Raw genomic sequence first — 16,486 nt, 5'->3', positions numbered from 1 at the left:
CTCTTACTGTGTTCACTCTAACTGCCGGACTACACGATGCGTAGCGTAACGATTTTGGCATTTCAGATTAATGCCAAACTGTTGCGCTGCTGTCAAAAACGTTTTTTGTGTCTGTGTCGCAAATCCGACGGCAAAACCGACCGATAAGTTCTTATTTGCTGGTATAGCAACAAAATCGAAAAAGCAGAAAAAATCGAAAATCGAAAACACAGCAAAAGTAGTTAGTTAGAAATCAATTTATTTCTCTTCCATTTCTGTTTTCTCGGACCAAAAACACGAATGTAACCACGTTTGATATTTCGATTTTTTTGCTGCCACACGAAGATCAAACGAAATGAAATGTTTGCGGTCCGATTTGCGCTTGGAATGGCCCCGCAGTAACGATCGAGTTTCGAGTTCGAGTTTCATAATAGTAGGAGACAGTCTCTCGTCACAATGAACATCGTGTTCATCCAATATTGAGGATCTCTGTTGTTTTCTGACAATTGCCAACAGATGTTCAGGATCTCTGCCGTTCCCTGACTAATTTTACTATTTTTCCCATTTTTAATGGATATTGAAACTGCTTTAACAACAATAGCTTTTAACGGACTAACATACATACATCAATGACGTGATACTATTAAACACAAACTACATATTTGCCTAGTCACTGCCAGCCTTAAGATTGCGTTGCAAGGCTTTCTTTGCTAGTGACAGTTGAATTCAGATAGTGAGCTTCAAAAAAGGCAAGGTAGCAGTCATAGCTATAAGAACTTTAGCTAACAAGGCGATTATTTATTGCAAAGTCCATAATATTATCCATCAAATGTTGTTATTTTTACATTAAAATCAGTAACCCAGATTCTGGTCAGCATTTATCGCCAGCTCCACCACATCGCAAGCTTCTGGGTATGTTTTATAGGTTGTAATGTAACTTTGTTCTCTACACTACTTTACATCACATTTGATTCAAATGCGATTCATTTGTTTTGACCTTTTAGTGTTTTGACAGTAGTGGAAAGTTAGTCCTACCACTGTGTTCGATAACATATTTGGCAATAATTTTTCGACGATGGCCATCAACACCAGCCAGCTGCTGGATGCTGTGGGAACACTGACGGATAAGCAGTCGATGCGTGTAACGTTAAAAGGAAGCACGAAAGGAGCAATAGTAGCAGGGTCCGGCACATTTCTCGGTGGTATGCTAGCGGGACCGATCGGATTGCTCATTGGTGGTACGCTCGGAGGGCTTGCTGCATATGCGATGAGCAACGACTTCAAACCTGTCAGTCATATCATAAAGCATGAACTGACCGTGCAAGAGCAGGAACGGCTTAAGGAACGCATCCTCGGTGCTCTCGCCGAATTTGGTACCAGAGATCTGGTTGTTATTTTGCCATTGTTGATGGGTAACGCGAGTGCCCAGCAAGCCGTCCTTTCGACCGTCATTTCATTTCTCACGAAAGATATGCGCATGCAGATCATTGACTGATTGGAATGACTGGGATTGTTAAAAAATATAATAACATATCACTTTGGTTACACTAGTCTTACTGCGCTTAAACTTAATTGTGCTTGATGGTTGGTTTTGCTGGCTAGTTGCTGCTGCTTAGTAGCTTGCTGCAAGCTAGCAAAGCTGGCGAGCAAGTTGCTAGACGCTATAAACTGCGAGTGTCCTTTGCCTATTAGGCCCGACCTTCATAGCCAGTCCACCACATCGGCTGTCGTTCATTGCGGAGCACTTTCCTTGCTGAAACCACGTCTTCTTGTGCGTCTTCGAGAGCCTGGATGCCATCGGACAATCTCGTCTGGTCAAGCCCCAAAAACCAAACCGCGCTCGTCTGGTCCAGTGGGTCCAAAGTCCAAAAACCCCGCAGTAAAACCACAATGTTACAGTATGCTACAGATATTGACATTGTCTCTGTTGCTAAAGACCGCTTGGCGGTTGTAATTGGCGCCGGATAAGAAGAATAAAATCTTACGGCAGAAGGTCAAAGAAGAAAAGAACAATAACACGAAACGCATTTGTAACGATCATGTTCGTTTTGGACAGAATATCTTGATTTCTCAAAGAGCGTACTTTCAAGAGTCCAATGTTTACATGCTTAGGATACAGCTGATGTTACCAATATTATTGCATGGTGTGTTGCCCACTCTCTGTCATTTACTGTAGCCAATAGAGCGTTAGTTGGAAAAACGCGATCATATATGTAGGTTAAATTCTACTCCGTTTTCTTCCTGCTTGTTCGTTGCTCAGGTGTAATTGATTCATTATTTTATATTTCATTCAATCAATATTTGTGTATGTCCATCTCTTATTGTATATTAATTTAAAAAAGCCTTTCATTTTCTTCGAAACAACGGGGAACAAAATATAGATAGCATAGGTGTGCAGTAGTGCTGGGGATGGTGGGAGCGTTTGTTTACGTCAATTCCTAAGCATACAAACATTGGTCTCGTGAAAGAACTCTTTTGGAGAAATCAAGGTATAAATACATTTTTCGTGCAATTGTGCTGGCAGATAGAAGGTAAAAATCGCAAAATGTTGTGAGTTAACTGATACGCGGCTGCATGGCCACGTTAGGTTTATGCTTTGTTTTTGTTAATGTCGGTTACCGTCCCTTGCTGTTCTTTCTTAACATGCTTCTGTATTTGATAACTCAGCAAAGCAAAACAACGCCACATTGAAAACCAAACCTCATATTATTTGTCACCCTTGTGCCAAAGCCAAATAATGAACATAACAACGTTGTTCTACGAACTTGTCCGTAAGGATCTGGCACAAATCTACAGTACATTATCCAGTAACTTGTCCTTGACAACCGACAAGGATGAGGTAAGAATCCGCCGTGAGTGAGGCACAACACTTCTGCTTCGATTGTAATTAATTTTTCCTGTTCCGCCATTAGAATGAACGTTTGCTGCTTCATTGGGCTGCCATGGCTGGGCAGGAAACACTCGTCGACAATCTGCTACGGCAACATCCGAATCAGTACGACGCTGAAGACGACTCGAAAATTACACCGCTGATATTGGCTGCCCAGGGCGGTCATCTGAATATCGTAACGAAGCTGGTAGCGCGTGGTGCCAACATTAACCAACGAAATGCTCGAGGACACTCCGCCCTTCAGTATGCCTGCTCAAAAGGTTATATTGAAATTGCTGAGTTTCTGCTAGATACCGGCGCCGACGTCAACATTTTAGATCACCTGAACGAAACCCCTCTGCACCGGGCGATCGTTATGGGACGTGAAGCGATTGTACAATTGCTGCTCGCACGAGGAGCCAACATGATGATTGCCAACACGGCGGGAAACACGCCACTGCACTTGGCGTGTGATGAGAACCAAAAATGGTGCGCCATTGCGCTGCTGAGGCGGGGTGCGAGCAGAAACGTACTGAATCGAGACGGCGTCGGACCACTTGAACTGGCTCAACGGTCGCTTTTGAACGCCATCGCTAATGAAGTAGACAACCGATCCGCGGGATGAGTAAATGGTATATTTAATTCGAATCAAAAGTCGTCGAATCGTTATTTATTTCGATGATATCACCATGTGATTAGGATAAAATAAATGAAGAAAAAAAGGAAACGCTAAATTTAAATAAAACTACAACTCCGAAACGACCTCTCTTGCAGCAACTTTCTTTCCATATCATATAGGTGCCCAATATTCAGCAGACCAAATAAGGGCGTGCATATGATTAGACCGATCGCGTAACACCGCTTCTTTCAGTCGTTTGTCCTGTGTGGTTGGTGTCGAAATCAGGGAGCTTCGGAGTCCCGTGCCTACACCACCCCCTTCCGGACGCCCGTCCGTGTAGCGCTCGATGAGCGAACGGTAACCTCGCCCAATCGTCACTACGAGCGGTGCGGACCCGCTCGTGCTTACTATTGGAATGATGCAATGCACGTCTTCCTCGTACGGCCGAAACACGGTTATCGGTCGAAGACTTATCCGCTCCGCCACAATTATGCAGCCCCAAGTCGTACCGATGTACAGCTCGCTTTCCAATACCGCTAGTGCACTGATTTGACACTTGCCGGGACTTAACCGCTCATCGATGGCGATACTCTTCATGCTCTCTGAGCACGGTACTAGTTTGGAACAGTCCAGTTTATTCTCGACCGCTTTCGTTGTAGAGCGCCATTGGTAGAGGATGTAGCTCGGTGCTAAGTAGGAGAATATATAGTCGTCCGGCGCCGCCCGCAGGAGTGCCACGGTCAGTCCACGCACCGGCATCGGAGCGGTAAAGTGCCGTAAGTGGTGCTGCCCGGAGACGTGGGAATTACGTAGTGAAAACACACTGATCACATCGTTCCACTCACCGCACCAAAGTTCACATTCGTCCTCTGACTTCCAAAGGGCAGTGACGGAGCAGAGCCGCTCGCCCGAGCCAAGTTCAGATAACACGAAGCTGCCCTCGGCGGACACGCATGTACTGGGGACGAGCTTGGAATGCAACAGAAAGAGTCGCCCGTTCTCAAGCCCGGCTGCAACACGCTGGAACTTTTTCAGGTAAACCAGTGCTACGACGGGCGACGGTTGTGAAGGTTCGAGGGCATACGAGAAAAGGTGTGCACAGTCGGCGGCACCAAACGCGTAGATGTTACCCTGGGCGTCACCCACCCATACGACGCCCTCAACAGCACAAGCCGTTGTAAGGTTGATTGCCTTCGGTGGGTGCGGTGTAACCGGTTGTGACGCGGCGGAAGCGCCTGCAATGTTTAAACTAACTGCGGAATTTCCCGAGGTAGAAACTGAAGTGCCCTTTACCAGGGGACACAGTATCCGGTGGTACTGTTGCCATCCGCGCACCGATCCACCCAGGATATCGATACGAGAGTTCGAACAAGGCATCCACAGCTCGTACCCTGACACCATACCAAGACCCGCCGGACCACTGGTGGAGTATTCCTCTTCCGCGGTAGCAATCATGCACACGATCCCATCCATCACTGTCCCACCGTGCGACAGTGAGCAAACGTCGATTAGATGCGTAAATTCGGGTGCAGTCGCTATTGATACAATCTGACTGGCGGAGGGTCGTACTTTCGGTTGCTGGTCCCAGCACAGCACCATCAGGTCAAGACAATAGGACGGGAAGTGTGTTTCGCGCTCGATCAACATTGGGCGGCCGCCCTCAAGAATACACTCCTTAACGGCCTCGTGACCTTCGAACGGTTGGCGCAAGGACAGTAGCTCGTACAGGAACATGCCGAATGAAAAACAGTCGACCTTCTCAGTGTACTCTTCCTCGCCGTTGTGACGCATAATTTCCGGCGCCATGAATCCTTCGGTGCCACCAAACCCTTTCGAGCCAGATGGCAGTGTGATGCGACTGATGCCGTAATCGGCTACCTTGATGTGCACGGGGTTCAAAGGTTGGTCCTCCCTGGAAGACAAAACAACGTCAGACTGTGGAAAAAATGCCCTGTTCAATGACCCATTCTACGTCGCGAATACTCACGTATGTGGTTCTGGAAATTCCCATACGAGTATATTTTCCGCTTTCAGATCACGATAGATAACCCGTCGTCGATGCAGATATTCCATCGCTTTTGCAGCTTGCAACACCAACGCTTGGAAACAGTACGGTCCGATACGTGCTCCACTGCGCCGAAAGTAACGTAACACTGCATCAAGCGCACCCTTTGGGGCAAGATCGAGAACTAGAGCGAGCGGCTGAGTACACACACCGACCAAAGGAACGATATGCGGATGGTGCAAGGTTAAAAGGACGGCCAGTTCTTGGCGCGCAGTACAGTACGCTTTGCAGGCGTGCTGGAGCGGGTCCCGTTCCCATTTGCCGAGTGCCGCTTTGTAAGCGATAATCGCACTTTGGTGGGCTCGCGGACCTGGTGCCACGGGTTGCAGCATCTTCATCGCGACGTTGCCGGGCGACGTCATCCCTGTCGCTGCCGGCGACGCATTGTCTGAGTGTCGCTTTCTACATGTTGCCTTAAACACGAAGCCGAATGCGCCTCGACCAAGCAGCGGGCCGCGGTCGATGTCGTCGGCGCGTATCAAATAGTGCGCTGGGAGATCGAGAAAATTCTGTTGCAGAAAGAAACGGCACATTGGAGTACGACTAGGAAATGGCTTATTGCCACGAACTAACTGGTAAAAGCGTAGGGAACTTACCACATCCGGCGTGACGCGACTCAATTCAAATTCACCGTGGATAGGGCACGAAACTGTCTTTCGATCGTATGCAGCCAAGATGCATTCCTCCACCATCCAGGAATAACTTGGTGATCCGGAACTCTCAATCGCACCTGCCAACGCTATCGGGTATCCTTCAATGGACGTTTCGTTCGAACTGTTCACCGTCTCTTGTCCCACGCCCGAATCGCAATCGGACCATCCCAGCGAATCCTGCGACTTTCGACTTAATCTGGCTGGATTCGTGTCGTGCAAAATGCCGGGCAACTCATTTAATCCTCCACTTACCTCTCCACCAGCCGCTACCATTCCGCCACACTTGAGACCGTTACGATGTAGATCACTACCCGCCGCGCTGCCTGACGGTTTAACCTGCGACGGTAGGTTCGATACATGGCGCTCCTCACATTTCCGCAAGCAGCGTGGGCAGGGCACGAGCCGAGTCACCAGAAAACGGCCCTCTGACGTGTGAACGAAGCGAGTTCCGAGGGTCGGATACCAGTCCTCGAGCAGAAGATCGATGTGGTCCACTGTCAAGGCCAGTAGCTTTGTGAGACATTGGACACTAGGTTCGAGCTCATACACAAGATCGATGCCATCCACTTGTGCCAGCTGAACCTTCAGAGCACTACACGGAAAATGCACTTCTAGAATCGAGCTCGTTGTCAGATCAATGTCACACCAAACACCATCTTGCCTTAGTTTAAACCGATTCATTGGATTACGGTACGGCGAAATGGGGCAAGTAACGGCAATCTCACGCATCTTGAACACCACTGTGTCGGCACCGTAATGCAACGCCAGACCCGTCTGCCAAACAGCCCAGTGAGCATCGGGTGCAGAGTTGGCGCCCTGTAGCAGTTCGCTAGGCATCGCGAAGAGATCACGTACCGCCTCAACAACCTGACTGTCGGCGAGAACTCGCGTTATCAGTCGCGACCAAAACCCGGAAGGAAAATAGGACATAAGAAGTAATCGGGAGATGGAGCGATCAGACCGTACAACCGTTTGAACGAAGGAAATGTTACCGCTGCCTGTAGCAGCTGCTCCATCAGCTTCCGACGTTTGCGAGTGCGAGGAAGAACTTCTTCCTAGGGTGTTTAATTCGTACGCGGGTATCGACTGTTCACACGGAAGATTATGACGAATGCGAGATACCCAACCTTTAGAACGTGTGGCAATCTAGAGTAGAAAAAATCAGAAGAATTATGATAATAAGGACGATGCAGAAAACAAACCACAGTACGCCTTTTACCTTCACCGTTACCATCCGATGGTCAGAGTAGCTATCTTCTTCAGTCGGTAACAACGATGGTATCAATAGTGTCCGGGCATCCCACGATAAGGCCACCTCAAATTTGTTCAGCAAACTCACGATATACCTATTAGACAATAGTAGTGATAGGATAAGTGGGTAACTTGAAAAAGAAATAATTTTAGTTTTGAAACCTACCCCCGAGTGTTGTTACTCCCTAGACAGGAACTCTTGAAAACATGCTGCAAGTCCTCCACCTTCATGACGCCAGTCCGTGCGAATGGATTGATTTCGCGAACCGTTACTACGTGCGCAAGTATATCACATAGCCACTGCGGATCGAGAAAATAGAGATCGCGGAGTGTTGCGTCGTCGTAGTGCAGTAGTACGCCGTTGTCGTGAAGAAACATCGTCGCTTGATTCAGCTCGGACCAGTCGCGGAACCCTTTCAAGCCGCGTTGTTGCATTTCATGCGTCACCATCTGACGGTAACGCTCGGCATCAAGCACCGGATCGGCTCCATGCTGGCGCAATCGAACCGCTATGTTGCCAATCACATCTTCCAGTGCCAGATAGCTGGCGGGGACACGTTGATACAGCAACGGTTCCTTGCACCCCGGTGGCCGTAGTGCAAATGCCGTATCGTAGATCAGTCCGGCTAGTAGCTTGATGTTATACCCCGTTCGGCAGCTTACTTCGATCGAATCCAGCACACGAGGCAGCCCGATCTTCTCCGCATCTGACACCGCTATGAAGCGATCGCGAATGATTTGCTGCAACTCTTCCGCTTTCGGCGCCGGTAGCGTTTCTCCCACAGCGTCGTAGTGGGTGCCAACGATCAGCACTGGTGAGTTCGCAGCTCGCGCTTGTATATTGCCCAACCACTGTAGCACCTCCGCCAATCCGCGCCGTCCATCGATTATACGCCACAGCACCAGGTACAGGCTGCGTTTGGATAAGAAGTACTGATGCGTCGCGTAATACTCCCGCTGGCCACCGAAATCCCACGTGCGAAACACCACCGGTCCATGGTTGGACACGCCTCGCACCTTCTTCTCGCACACCCAGTCACCAATATCTACGCCTACTGTCGACATGTTGATGCCGCGTGAAGTCTTCTGGTTGATATTGCGGTGGCCCATCCGTTTCGCCCAGTGGTCGACTGGTTTCTTACCTCGAGACGGTCCCTCGCATCGTAACTGCTCCAGCAGGCTCGTCTTGCCGATGCCTTGTACCCCAACCACCATCAACTTCATGCGAGCGTACGGACGCGCGTCTTCGTATATCGACTTCAAATAGCCGATGACATCCATCGTTTTGTACTTTTTGCTGTCGATCATCGATCGGAGCGGGTCCTGCAGCGAGCAACCGCGGGTGTTGAGATTCCACAGACGGGATAGTAGCCCCATGTGCGGCGGCAACTCGGTAATGTCCATGTTACCACTCAGATTTAGCACACTCAAGTTAGTGAGCTCGTGGATCGTGGGCGGAATCTCTTTGAGGCAATTGTTGCTGATGTCGAGCATTGAGAGGTTGGGGAAAATGAGACGCGCTTTAGCCACTCCGATCAGGCTCCATTCGGCATCGTCCGATTCGCCCAGTGTCGCTACGTCGTCAGTAGAGAGCTGGATACGCGTAAGCGAGTTGTCTGCCAGCACTAGTGTCCGCAGCGATTCGAGCCGTAGATGGCGTCGGTGGCAGCACACGCTCTTAAGCACAGCCGTTCGCAGGGATGTTATGTTGGTCGAACTTGCAGAAGCTTTGACTACCGTCGTTAGTTCGGTTCCTGAACTTACACTGGAGGGCAAAACGCCTTCCCCGGTGGAGCCACCACGGGATATTTTACTCGTACTTGCCCCACCACCAGCGTTGCCGTCAATGCTGTTTGATTTTTTTACCTCCTGCGGGTTGTAACACATAAGGTGCGGATCTGAGGCAGCGATGCGCGGTAAGCTCGGCCAGCAGCTAATCTCATTGTGACCGAGGTCCAATTGCTTTAACGACGCCGGATAACTCGTAACATGTCCCATTGAGCGAAGGCTGTTGTAGGAAAGGTTAAGACGTGTCAGGTTCACTGCTAAACAGGGCAACGCAAGTGGTATGCTTGTGAAGAGATTGTTCGCCAAATTCAAACTGCTCAACTGCGACAGGGTGCTATCGTAGCGCGAATCTGGCAACCGCAGCTCCTGTTCCGTTACCTCGAGCGATCTTGACCAAATATTGTGCTTGACCAGATCTAGGCTTGTAACATTTCGATTTCGAACCAGCGCCTCAGTATCATCGTCTAGGGGCGAGTTTTTCCCAGCGTACGGATTGAACAGAGCGACTGGGGTTCCAGCACCACCGCCTTCGCCCTGACTCTGTGATGAATGTAATTCAACACGAGCACAATCAACGCCGATTGCCACATCACCTATCGGCAACGATGGTAAATCTTTCAAAAAGTTGAAAGCCACGTTCAGCTCTTTCAGTTTTGGCGCTTTCCATATTTCGAAAGGTAACTGTTGCAGCTTGTTGTTCGAAACATCCAGAATAGTAAGGTTCGGTAGACGAAAGAGCGATGCCGGCACGCATTCGAGCCGATTGTCCTGAAGATACAGTTCCTCCAAAACAGGACAGTGATATTCGCCGGCCGGTAGTCCACCTACTCCCGTACGCCGTTTAGTATCTCCGCGCCTTCCAGGCACCCACGACGACCTGTCGCCACTCCCAAGTGCCTCATCCTCCACGCCCAGGACCGGAATACGTTCGATTTTGTTCTGCGCCGCGTTCAAATACCGCAAGCTGCCAAGTGTAAATAGCTCCTCCGGCAATGTCGTAAGCGTGTTGTGCGAAATATCGATACGAGTAACTGCAGCCAGCGCCAGCTGATGACACTTTGGGTGTGCCATCAATTTTCGGTTATAACGCAACACCCCCTCACTTATCCAGCTCATCCGGATCAACGCTAGTCGGCAGTTGCTGTGCCAGTTGATCATTGTAGCCGTACTTGGAAAGAGTGCACTGTAAGTCAGGTTGCCACCAAGCTTAACAAACGATGAACTGCTGTACTCTGCCCCGGCGAACGGTGAAGAACTGCTGTACTCTGCCCCGGTCGACGCTTCCTGGAAGGCATGTTTGTTGATCTTATAGTCTGGATCAGGATGTGCCTTTATTGCGAGCAGTCGGCAGATGATCGGTTCATCACCATTTTGTAACGCGATGCCGAGAGCAATTGATTGATCGTCGCGAGCACCGTGCTTCAGAAGCAGCTCCACCATCGGAAGTGACTTTTGGCGTGTAGCCTCTGCCAGTGGAATGTTCGAAAAACCATAAATTTCATCCGATGACCTATGTAGTAAATAAAACAAATGAGCAGATGAGCTGTTAGCATAAGATAAGAGTTCCAATAAAACCTACGTCGGATCATTTTGATCGTCGACGGCCCTTGCAATGACATTCGGATCGGCTCCATTCTCCAGCAGCAGAGTGATCACATCAAGAAATCCTCCTCGAACGGCAGCTAAGAGGGCAGTTTCGCGTGCCGCTCCACACAGAATGTTTAGATCGAGGGGGCAGCGCATCACACACTCATGTTCCTCATTCGTCGCCACTTCGTCAGTTGATTCCGATTTACTACTTAGACTAAGCCGAGACATAATAGCCTGTAGACCAGAGGAAATCTTCCGCGCAGTCGGAGTCACGGAATTACCGGTGGCCGAACCAGCAAATTCCGTTCCGCTAGCATCTATGTCGTCCACTAATTCACCACCGGATGGATTTGATGGTGGGGGTTTATGACGAATGCACTTTACACGCCACTTTAGTAGTATCGCCACAAGTTTCGGATTGCCGAGCAGACAGCCAACGTAGAGGGCCGTTTGTCCAGCGACATCTTGAGCATTAGGATTGAATGGTAGATTCCACTCGAATTCTCCACTCGGGTCGCGGTAACTGGCGAGCAGCGCATCATTGTACGGGTAGTTGATTAGCAGTTCAACGACGGGGCAGTGACCATTTATGCAGGCTGCATGAAACGGTAGCCAACGTTCAACCGTCACCTGTTGCACCAACTCTGGAAACTGATCTAGCAGTATACTTGCCACACTCGTGTGGCCGTTGTGGACGGCCGTGTAGAGCGGAGAGTACTTCGTGACGGCATGGGCACGGCCATCAGCACCCGCTTTCAGTAGAATGTTCACTATCCGCTCCGATCCTAACTGAGCGGCACTGAAAACGAAACCAACCATGAAAGGAAGCAACGAATAAAATCATGAAACCTACTAGTAGCCTAGTAGTAGGTCAAGTTGAAGTACTCACATGAATAGTAATGTATTGGCTCCACCCGGCGCCATGTTGACGATCATTTCTACTTCCGGTCCAACATTTTTGAGCAACATCTGGACGCTGATTTCGTCAGACGCTGAAACTGCTTCCCGCAAAGCCCTGTGCTTCTGGCTTCGCATCTGCTCCCGTGTGTCTTAAATTAAATAGAACACAAGACGAATTGCAGACAGTTTTGCCAATAAACTCCACTACGAACCACAAAAAACCGACGGTGTACAAGTACACGGTATTCCCATTTCAAATGTTACAAGTACAAAATAGCTCACTTATACAATTATCTTTAAAATCTCGACGGTTTTGCCGTTTACCGCCAGTTAAACCCAATACCAAACGGACAAATTGATGAAGTTGTGAAAGTGAAATGTGAATGTACATAAAAGCTCACATATGGCCTTATTTTTTCACACAATGCCCTCAAGGGTACTTGCTTGGTTGGTGTGTGAATTTTACTACACGCCGGCCTTTACCTGGTATTTTCCATGGTTCGATCACTTCGTCAACAAAGTAATCACACGCATCGAACGCACGCTCTGCTCCCTGTTTCGGCAGCTCGCGAAACTTCCAGGACGTCATCGTCATAGATCGTGAACACTGCACTACATAATTATCTCACCGTAGTAATATTTCACGCACAGGGATCCTGTCCTTCGTTTTTAGTACAGAATTGCCGACCACAGGTTTTGGCATTTAGTATTGCTCCGATTGTTCGGCTACTGCTAGCAACGTACAACAGCAATAACAATCCGATCAGACTGGAGACTAAAGAGGACACCGTACGCGTCACCATCGGAACGGAAACATCACAATCACGACACAATGTAGTCACACAGCCACAAAAAATATTTGCGGGCAATAAAACTGGTAAACTGAAAGCAAAAGTGAATATGTATATATCGAAGGGCGAAGAAACAGAGAGCGAGCGAAAGAGAGAAGGCATATGCGATGAGACACATACGATGGTTAAAATGGGTGGCAATGGAAGGCGTCGGAGGAGATACTGAGGATTTTCCCTGAAAGTAAACTGCGCTCACAGCAACTGCCAGTAAGACGACGATGTCACAAACCGCAAGTAAACTGAGATGTGTTTGGGTATACTGATGACACAAGAAGGTTGATAAAAATCAATATGCGTTGACTGATGCGACATCCAATGCGTTGACTTTCGTGATCGTGCTTTTCTTTTACTCGGGTTTCCAATAAATTGGATGTGTGTGGTTGCTCCTTGTCCTTTATCTTACGCCTTTCAAAAGATCTCTTTTATCTTTATGCCTCCTATTTATTTATTTATTGGTTGCTCGTTTTCCCTAGTTCAGCTTTAACCAAGCGCACACTCATCGAACTGCCTTCTGAAAGAGCTGAATCAAGGACCACAAAAAATGCTGTTGTGCCATGCACACCACCATGAAAGGGAAGCCAGAACACCGTCCGACAGAAGCCGGCAGAGGCCAACAAGGCCAAAAGAAGCCATCGGAAGCGTAACTGTGGGCTCCATGTTGCATAATAGTAGAGCAATGAACACAACGTTCAGTGCGCATGTTCCGCGCAAGGGTGCTCTGTTAGGCATCCTCCTACATGTGGATGTATCCACCTCAAAACGAGAAACTATCAAAGAAAAGCGTCAAAGAAACCTCCTAAGGGACGAAGTACGTAAACACACTGTAATCAGCTGTTAGAATCGTGCAACTTATAAGTCACATACACGCATTTCGGAAAGACAAGAAACTACCCCGTTACAAATCACGAACCGCAAGACACAAAAATGTGCAGTGCACATAGAACAAGAACGGAAAAAATGTTAACTAGTAGTAAAAAAGGAACAAATATTTCTTAAAATGTTGCCAATAACCCAACATCTAACAAAATTTAAAAAATTCCCCATACCGGCAGCGTGTTTCAGTAGTTCTACGCAGGCTTCGTGCTCGCTGCGTTCCGCGAGATCGAGAGATGTTAGCCCATTCCGATCCTTCTCAATGAAGGAGGCGCCCGCATTCAGAAGCACCTTGATATTGCTTATGTGTCCATGCTCGGCACTGAGATGGAGTGCAGTCTAGAGAGGAGCAGAGATATAACAAAAAAGGATATGAGAAACTATTAATAAAAAAACCAACTTTCGAAAAACGGCAAGGCAGACCCGGTAACTCTTACTTTACTGTCACATCGTGGACCGGATATCGCATTTACATTGGCCCCAGCATTGATAAGCATTGGTAGACATCGGGAGTCGGCGGTGATGGCGGCGGCATGGATCGGGGCGCGGCCCCATGAGTCCAGGCAATCAATCAGATGGGCTTCTTCCTGTAGAAGATCCTCCAGCAGCTCGACATTATCCCATAGTGCAGCCTGAAAGACGAGAACAGTTAAGCATCATCCTATGACACATTCTGCAGCCTAACACAATTTTTGAAACACGGGTCAAAAAGTTAATTCGATGAAAAACCAGCAGCCAGCACGAAGTGCCCCAAAGAGGGCGCATACGTTCAATGGCAAAACCATTGCCAAATGCGATAAACGCACTGCCATTGCCTCAGTTTGATGATCCCTCGTTTCCTGCCGCAGAACCACACCGATCGAGTTCAAATTTTAGCATGACATCGAGCTCAAGTGAGTGATAAATATAAAGTGTAACTAAAATAAAAACATTGAACAATGAAACAGTTTTGGTAATCACATTCGCCCTAACGCGCCACAGCAAATTTATCCGTTACTTTGGTCCCATTCTCCTACTTGCACTAGCTTTTACCGATCGCTTTCTTAACCAACCAGCATTCCGATCGAAAAGCAAAACTAGCGAAAGAAGTGCAGCATGTGAACCAACAACAATTAATCTGACATGATTCAGGCTTTCCAGGTGAAAATTGTGGAGTTATAAAATAATGAACCTCTTGTAGGAATATGGCCTCATTCGTTTTCGGTACATGAAATAATAAGCGCAAAGGCCATGAACAGCAGGAAAGGTTGATATATTTTGATTGTTGCTTGTGCTGCTGGTCGTCGAATTGATTATCATGTACAGAGTAAAGTTTTGCGCTACGGTTGGGAGATTATATGCGGTGCGGTGCCGCAGGGGCAACGTTTATGGTGCCCAAACACCATCACTTTACATTACCTGATGTAGCAGCCTCCCGGGAAACTCCTCGTTCTCCGGAGACGGTGTTTTATCGGTCATTGCCTCGGACAGGAGTTGTAGGCGAAAGCTGCGTAGGAACCGTCAGTTTTCAGGGACAGTTTTGTTCTTTATTCGGTCGTTTTTCCGGAGTAATTGTTGCCTGCACATTTATCCGAAAATTGCCACAGGTTTATTCTCGTTCTTGCGATCCTATCCCCGCACGCTACTTCTTCGCGGCCACTAGGTCAAGGTGTCGGTCAGGAAATATCACAATAACGCACAACACAAAAGCAGCGGGCGGCAGATGTTCGTGTGTTCTTTTGCATCACGTCTTCTGAACATTGGAATACTCTGAGCAGTTTTTATTGATAATTTCACTGTTGTTTTGAACATAACTTCTTTAAGAGCACCCCATGTTCCTATACGACGGCTACGATGCCTCTTACCTTCGGAATATTTCTTTTCGTACAAAAATCACTGCGCAGGTCTGCGAGGACGGTTTAGTTGGAACGAGGTTAGAGCGTAAAGGCAAAACACAAGCAGCAAAGTTTTATTTATATCGTTGTTAGCTCTGCTTTACTGATTATTGTAAGTATTATTTTTCCGTTTAGTACAAGTTTGTTGCAAACTAATGTTCTGCAGTCTATGATAACACTTAATTAAAACGTCATTACTCCCATTGATTACACCAGGATATTGTTTTGGTCCGAATTGGCAGTTCGCATGCACTCAGTTTTTCGCAGCACCGGGAATCTGTAACAATACACCAACAAATAACTGTCTGCTGTTCTTTGACACGTCTGAATTACGAGGCAGAGTAAAACATCTCGTAGTTTTAATTTCGCCTTTATTTGACAATTATAGTCAGCTGTTCGACAAATTTGTTTGACAGTTGCGGTTTCGTCGTTGTTTTGTACGACGCGATCGCTCCCGCTTGTGTATTTCGCACTGCTCGCTGAGAGAGCTTCCATGGAAACTTGCTCTTTTGCCGTTGTGTTTGCTCCGGATCACTCTTTATGCGCTCTCACTTGGGACAACAAACTGTAACTGGCGGGGCCACACGGAGCGTAAATCGGAGCGTAAAAACGTCAATTCGTTTACGCTTCGTGTGGCAGGTTTCAAATACAAAACCGAAATGTCAAACGTGTTTACATTCGTGTTTTTGGTCCAAGAAAACAGAAATAGAAGAGAAGTAAATTGATTTCTGACAATTTTTCTGTTTTTTTTCGATTTTGTTGATATACCAGCAAATAAAAACGTACATTATAATTTTTTTTAAATTGCAAAATTTTGTAAACAAAGCGTTTGCTAACGGTTTTACGTCTCCGCAGAGGCATAAACGTTTTGACATAAGCGCAAACAGTTTGGCACTTATCTGAAATGTCAGATCGTTTATTTTCGCTTCATGTGGACGCCCAGATACAGCTTGCTCTTGCTGTATGCTGGGAACTCGACCTACGTTTTGGACGACACACTATGAGCTTTCTCTGATGGTATGTTTTTCGATGGCGCATTCGAATTTGCCTCCGATGAGCATATATATATTCTTAATAATTGACTGATTTAATTAGTTAGAGGATTAGTGGACTGTCCTGTGGATTTGGATTGGTGCACTATCCGTGCCAAATATGTGTCTCTAGGCACAGGCCT

The 16,486-nt window shown here is 47.6% G+C and overlaps 3 protein-coding genes across 6 annotated transcripts; 2 read left to right on the top strand and 1 right to left on the bottom strand.

Moving 5' to 3' along the window:
- The first annotated feature begins 679 nt into the window (after positions 1–679).
- On the top strand, positions 680–2,346 carry LOC131213867 (protein C19orf12 homolog). 2 transcript variants are annotated; one of them, XM_058208072.1, is made up of 3 exons: positions 680–733; positions 836–891; positions 984–2,346. In XM_058208072.1, exon 3 carries the CDS (start codon positions 1,055–1,057, stop codon positions 1,472–1,474), a length of 420 nt encoding a protein of 139 aa, XP_058064055.1. In that variant the 5' UTR covers positions 680–733; positions 836–891; positions 984–1,054; the 3' UTR covers positions 1,475–2,346. The 2 variants fall into 2 exon arrangements, with proteins under 2 accessions (XP_058064055.1, XP_058064054.1); XM_058208071.1 differs by having other exon boundaries at positions 697–891.
- On the top strand, positions 1,063–3,604 carry LOC131213866 (26S proteasome non-ATPase regulatory subunit 10-like). Of its 3 annotated transcripts, none has more exons than XM_058208069.1 (4): positions 1,140–1,181; positions 2,361–2,510; positions 2,710–2,818; positions 2,892–3,604. In XM_058208069.1, exons 3-4 carry the CDS (start codon positions 2,717–2,719, stop codon positions 3,471–3,473), a joined length of 684 nt encoding a protein of 227 aa, XP_058064052.1. In that variant the 5' UTR covers positions 1,140–1,181; positions 2,361–2,510; positions 2,710–2,716; the 3' UTR covers positions 3,474–3,604. The 3 variants fall into 3 exon arrangements, with proteins under 3 accessions (XP_058064053.1, XP_058064052.1, XP_058064051.1); XM_058208068.1 differs by having other exon boundaries at positions 2,647–2,818; XM_058208070.1 differs by lacking the exon at positions 2,361–2,510 and having other exon boundaries at positions 1,063–1,181.
- LOC131213865 (leucine-rich repeat serine/threonine-protein kinase 1) lies at positions 3,509–14,970 on the bottom strand. The gene is made up of 10 exons (XM_058208067.1): positions 14,837–14,970; positions 13,876–14,070; positions 13,612–13,777; positions 11,704–11,863; positions 10,804–11,613; positions 7,603–10,734; positions 7,405–7,531; positions 6,129–7,331; positions 5,455–6,041; positions 3,509–5,379 (listed from the first exon to the last, which is right to left on the bottom strand). Exons 1-10 carry the CDS (start codon positions 14,894–14,896, stop codon positions 3,639–3,641), a joined length of 8,181 nt encoding a protein of 2,726 aa, XP_058064050.1. The 5' UTR covers positions 14,897–14,970; the 3' UTR covers positions 3,509–3,638.
- Between the last annotated feature and the right edge of the window lie 1,516 nt (positions 14,971–16,486).

The sequence above is a fragment of the Anopheles bellator genome, chromosome X, assembly GCF_943735745.2.
Source record: "Anopheles bellator chromosome X, idAnoBellAS_SP24_06.2, whole genome shotgun sequence".
NCBI classification, from domain to species: domain Eukaryota; kingdom Metazoa; phylum Arthropoda; class Insecta; order Diptera; family Culicidae; genus Anopheles; species Anopheles bellator.
Note: the sequence above shows the minus strand (reverse complement) of the source record. Positions and strands in the feature narration are given on the sequence as shown.

Excerpts from the sequence above, each read along its gene's own strand:
- LOC131213867 (XM_058208072.1), top strand. The coding sequence starts at position 1,055 with ATGGCCATCAACACCAGCCAGCTGCTGGATGCTGTGGGAACACTGACG.
- LOC131213866 (XM_058208070.1), top strand. The coding sequence starts at position 2,717 with ATGAACATAACAACGTTGTTCTACGAACTTGTCCGTAAGGATCTGGCA. Across the intron at positions 2,819-2,891 it reads TGACAACCGACAAGGATGAG|AATGAACGTTTGCTGCTTCA; the intron begins GTAAGAATCCGC and ends TTCCGCCATTAG.
- LOC131213865 (XM_058208067.1), bottom strand. The coding sequence starts at position 14,896 with ATGACCGATAAAACACCGTCTCCGGAGAACGAGGAGTTTCCCGGGAGG. Across the intron at positions 11,864-13,611 it reads ACTACTGAAACACGCTGCCG|ACACACGGGAGCAGATGCGA; the intron begins GTATGGGGAATT and ends ATTTAATTTAAG. Across the intron at positions 5,380-5,454 it reads GAATTTCCAGAACCACATAC|GGAGGACCAACCTTTGAACC; the intron begins GTGAGTATTCGC and ends TTTGTCTTCCAG.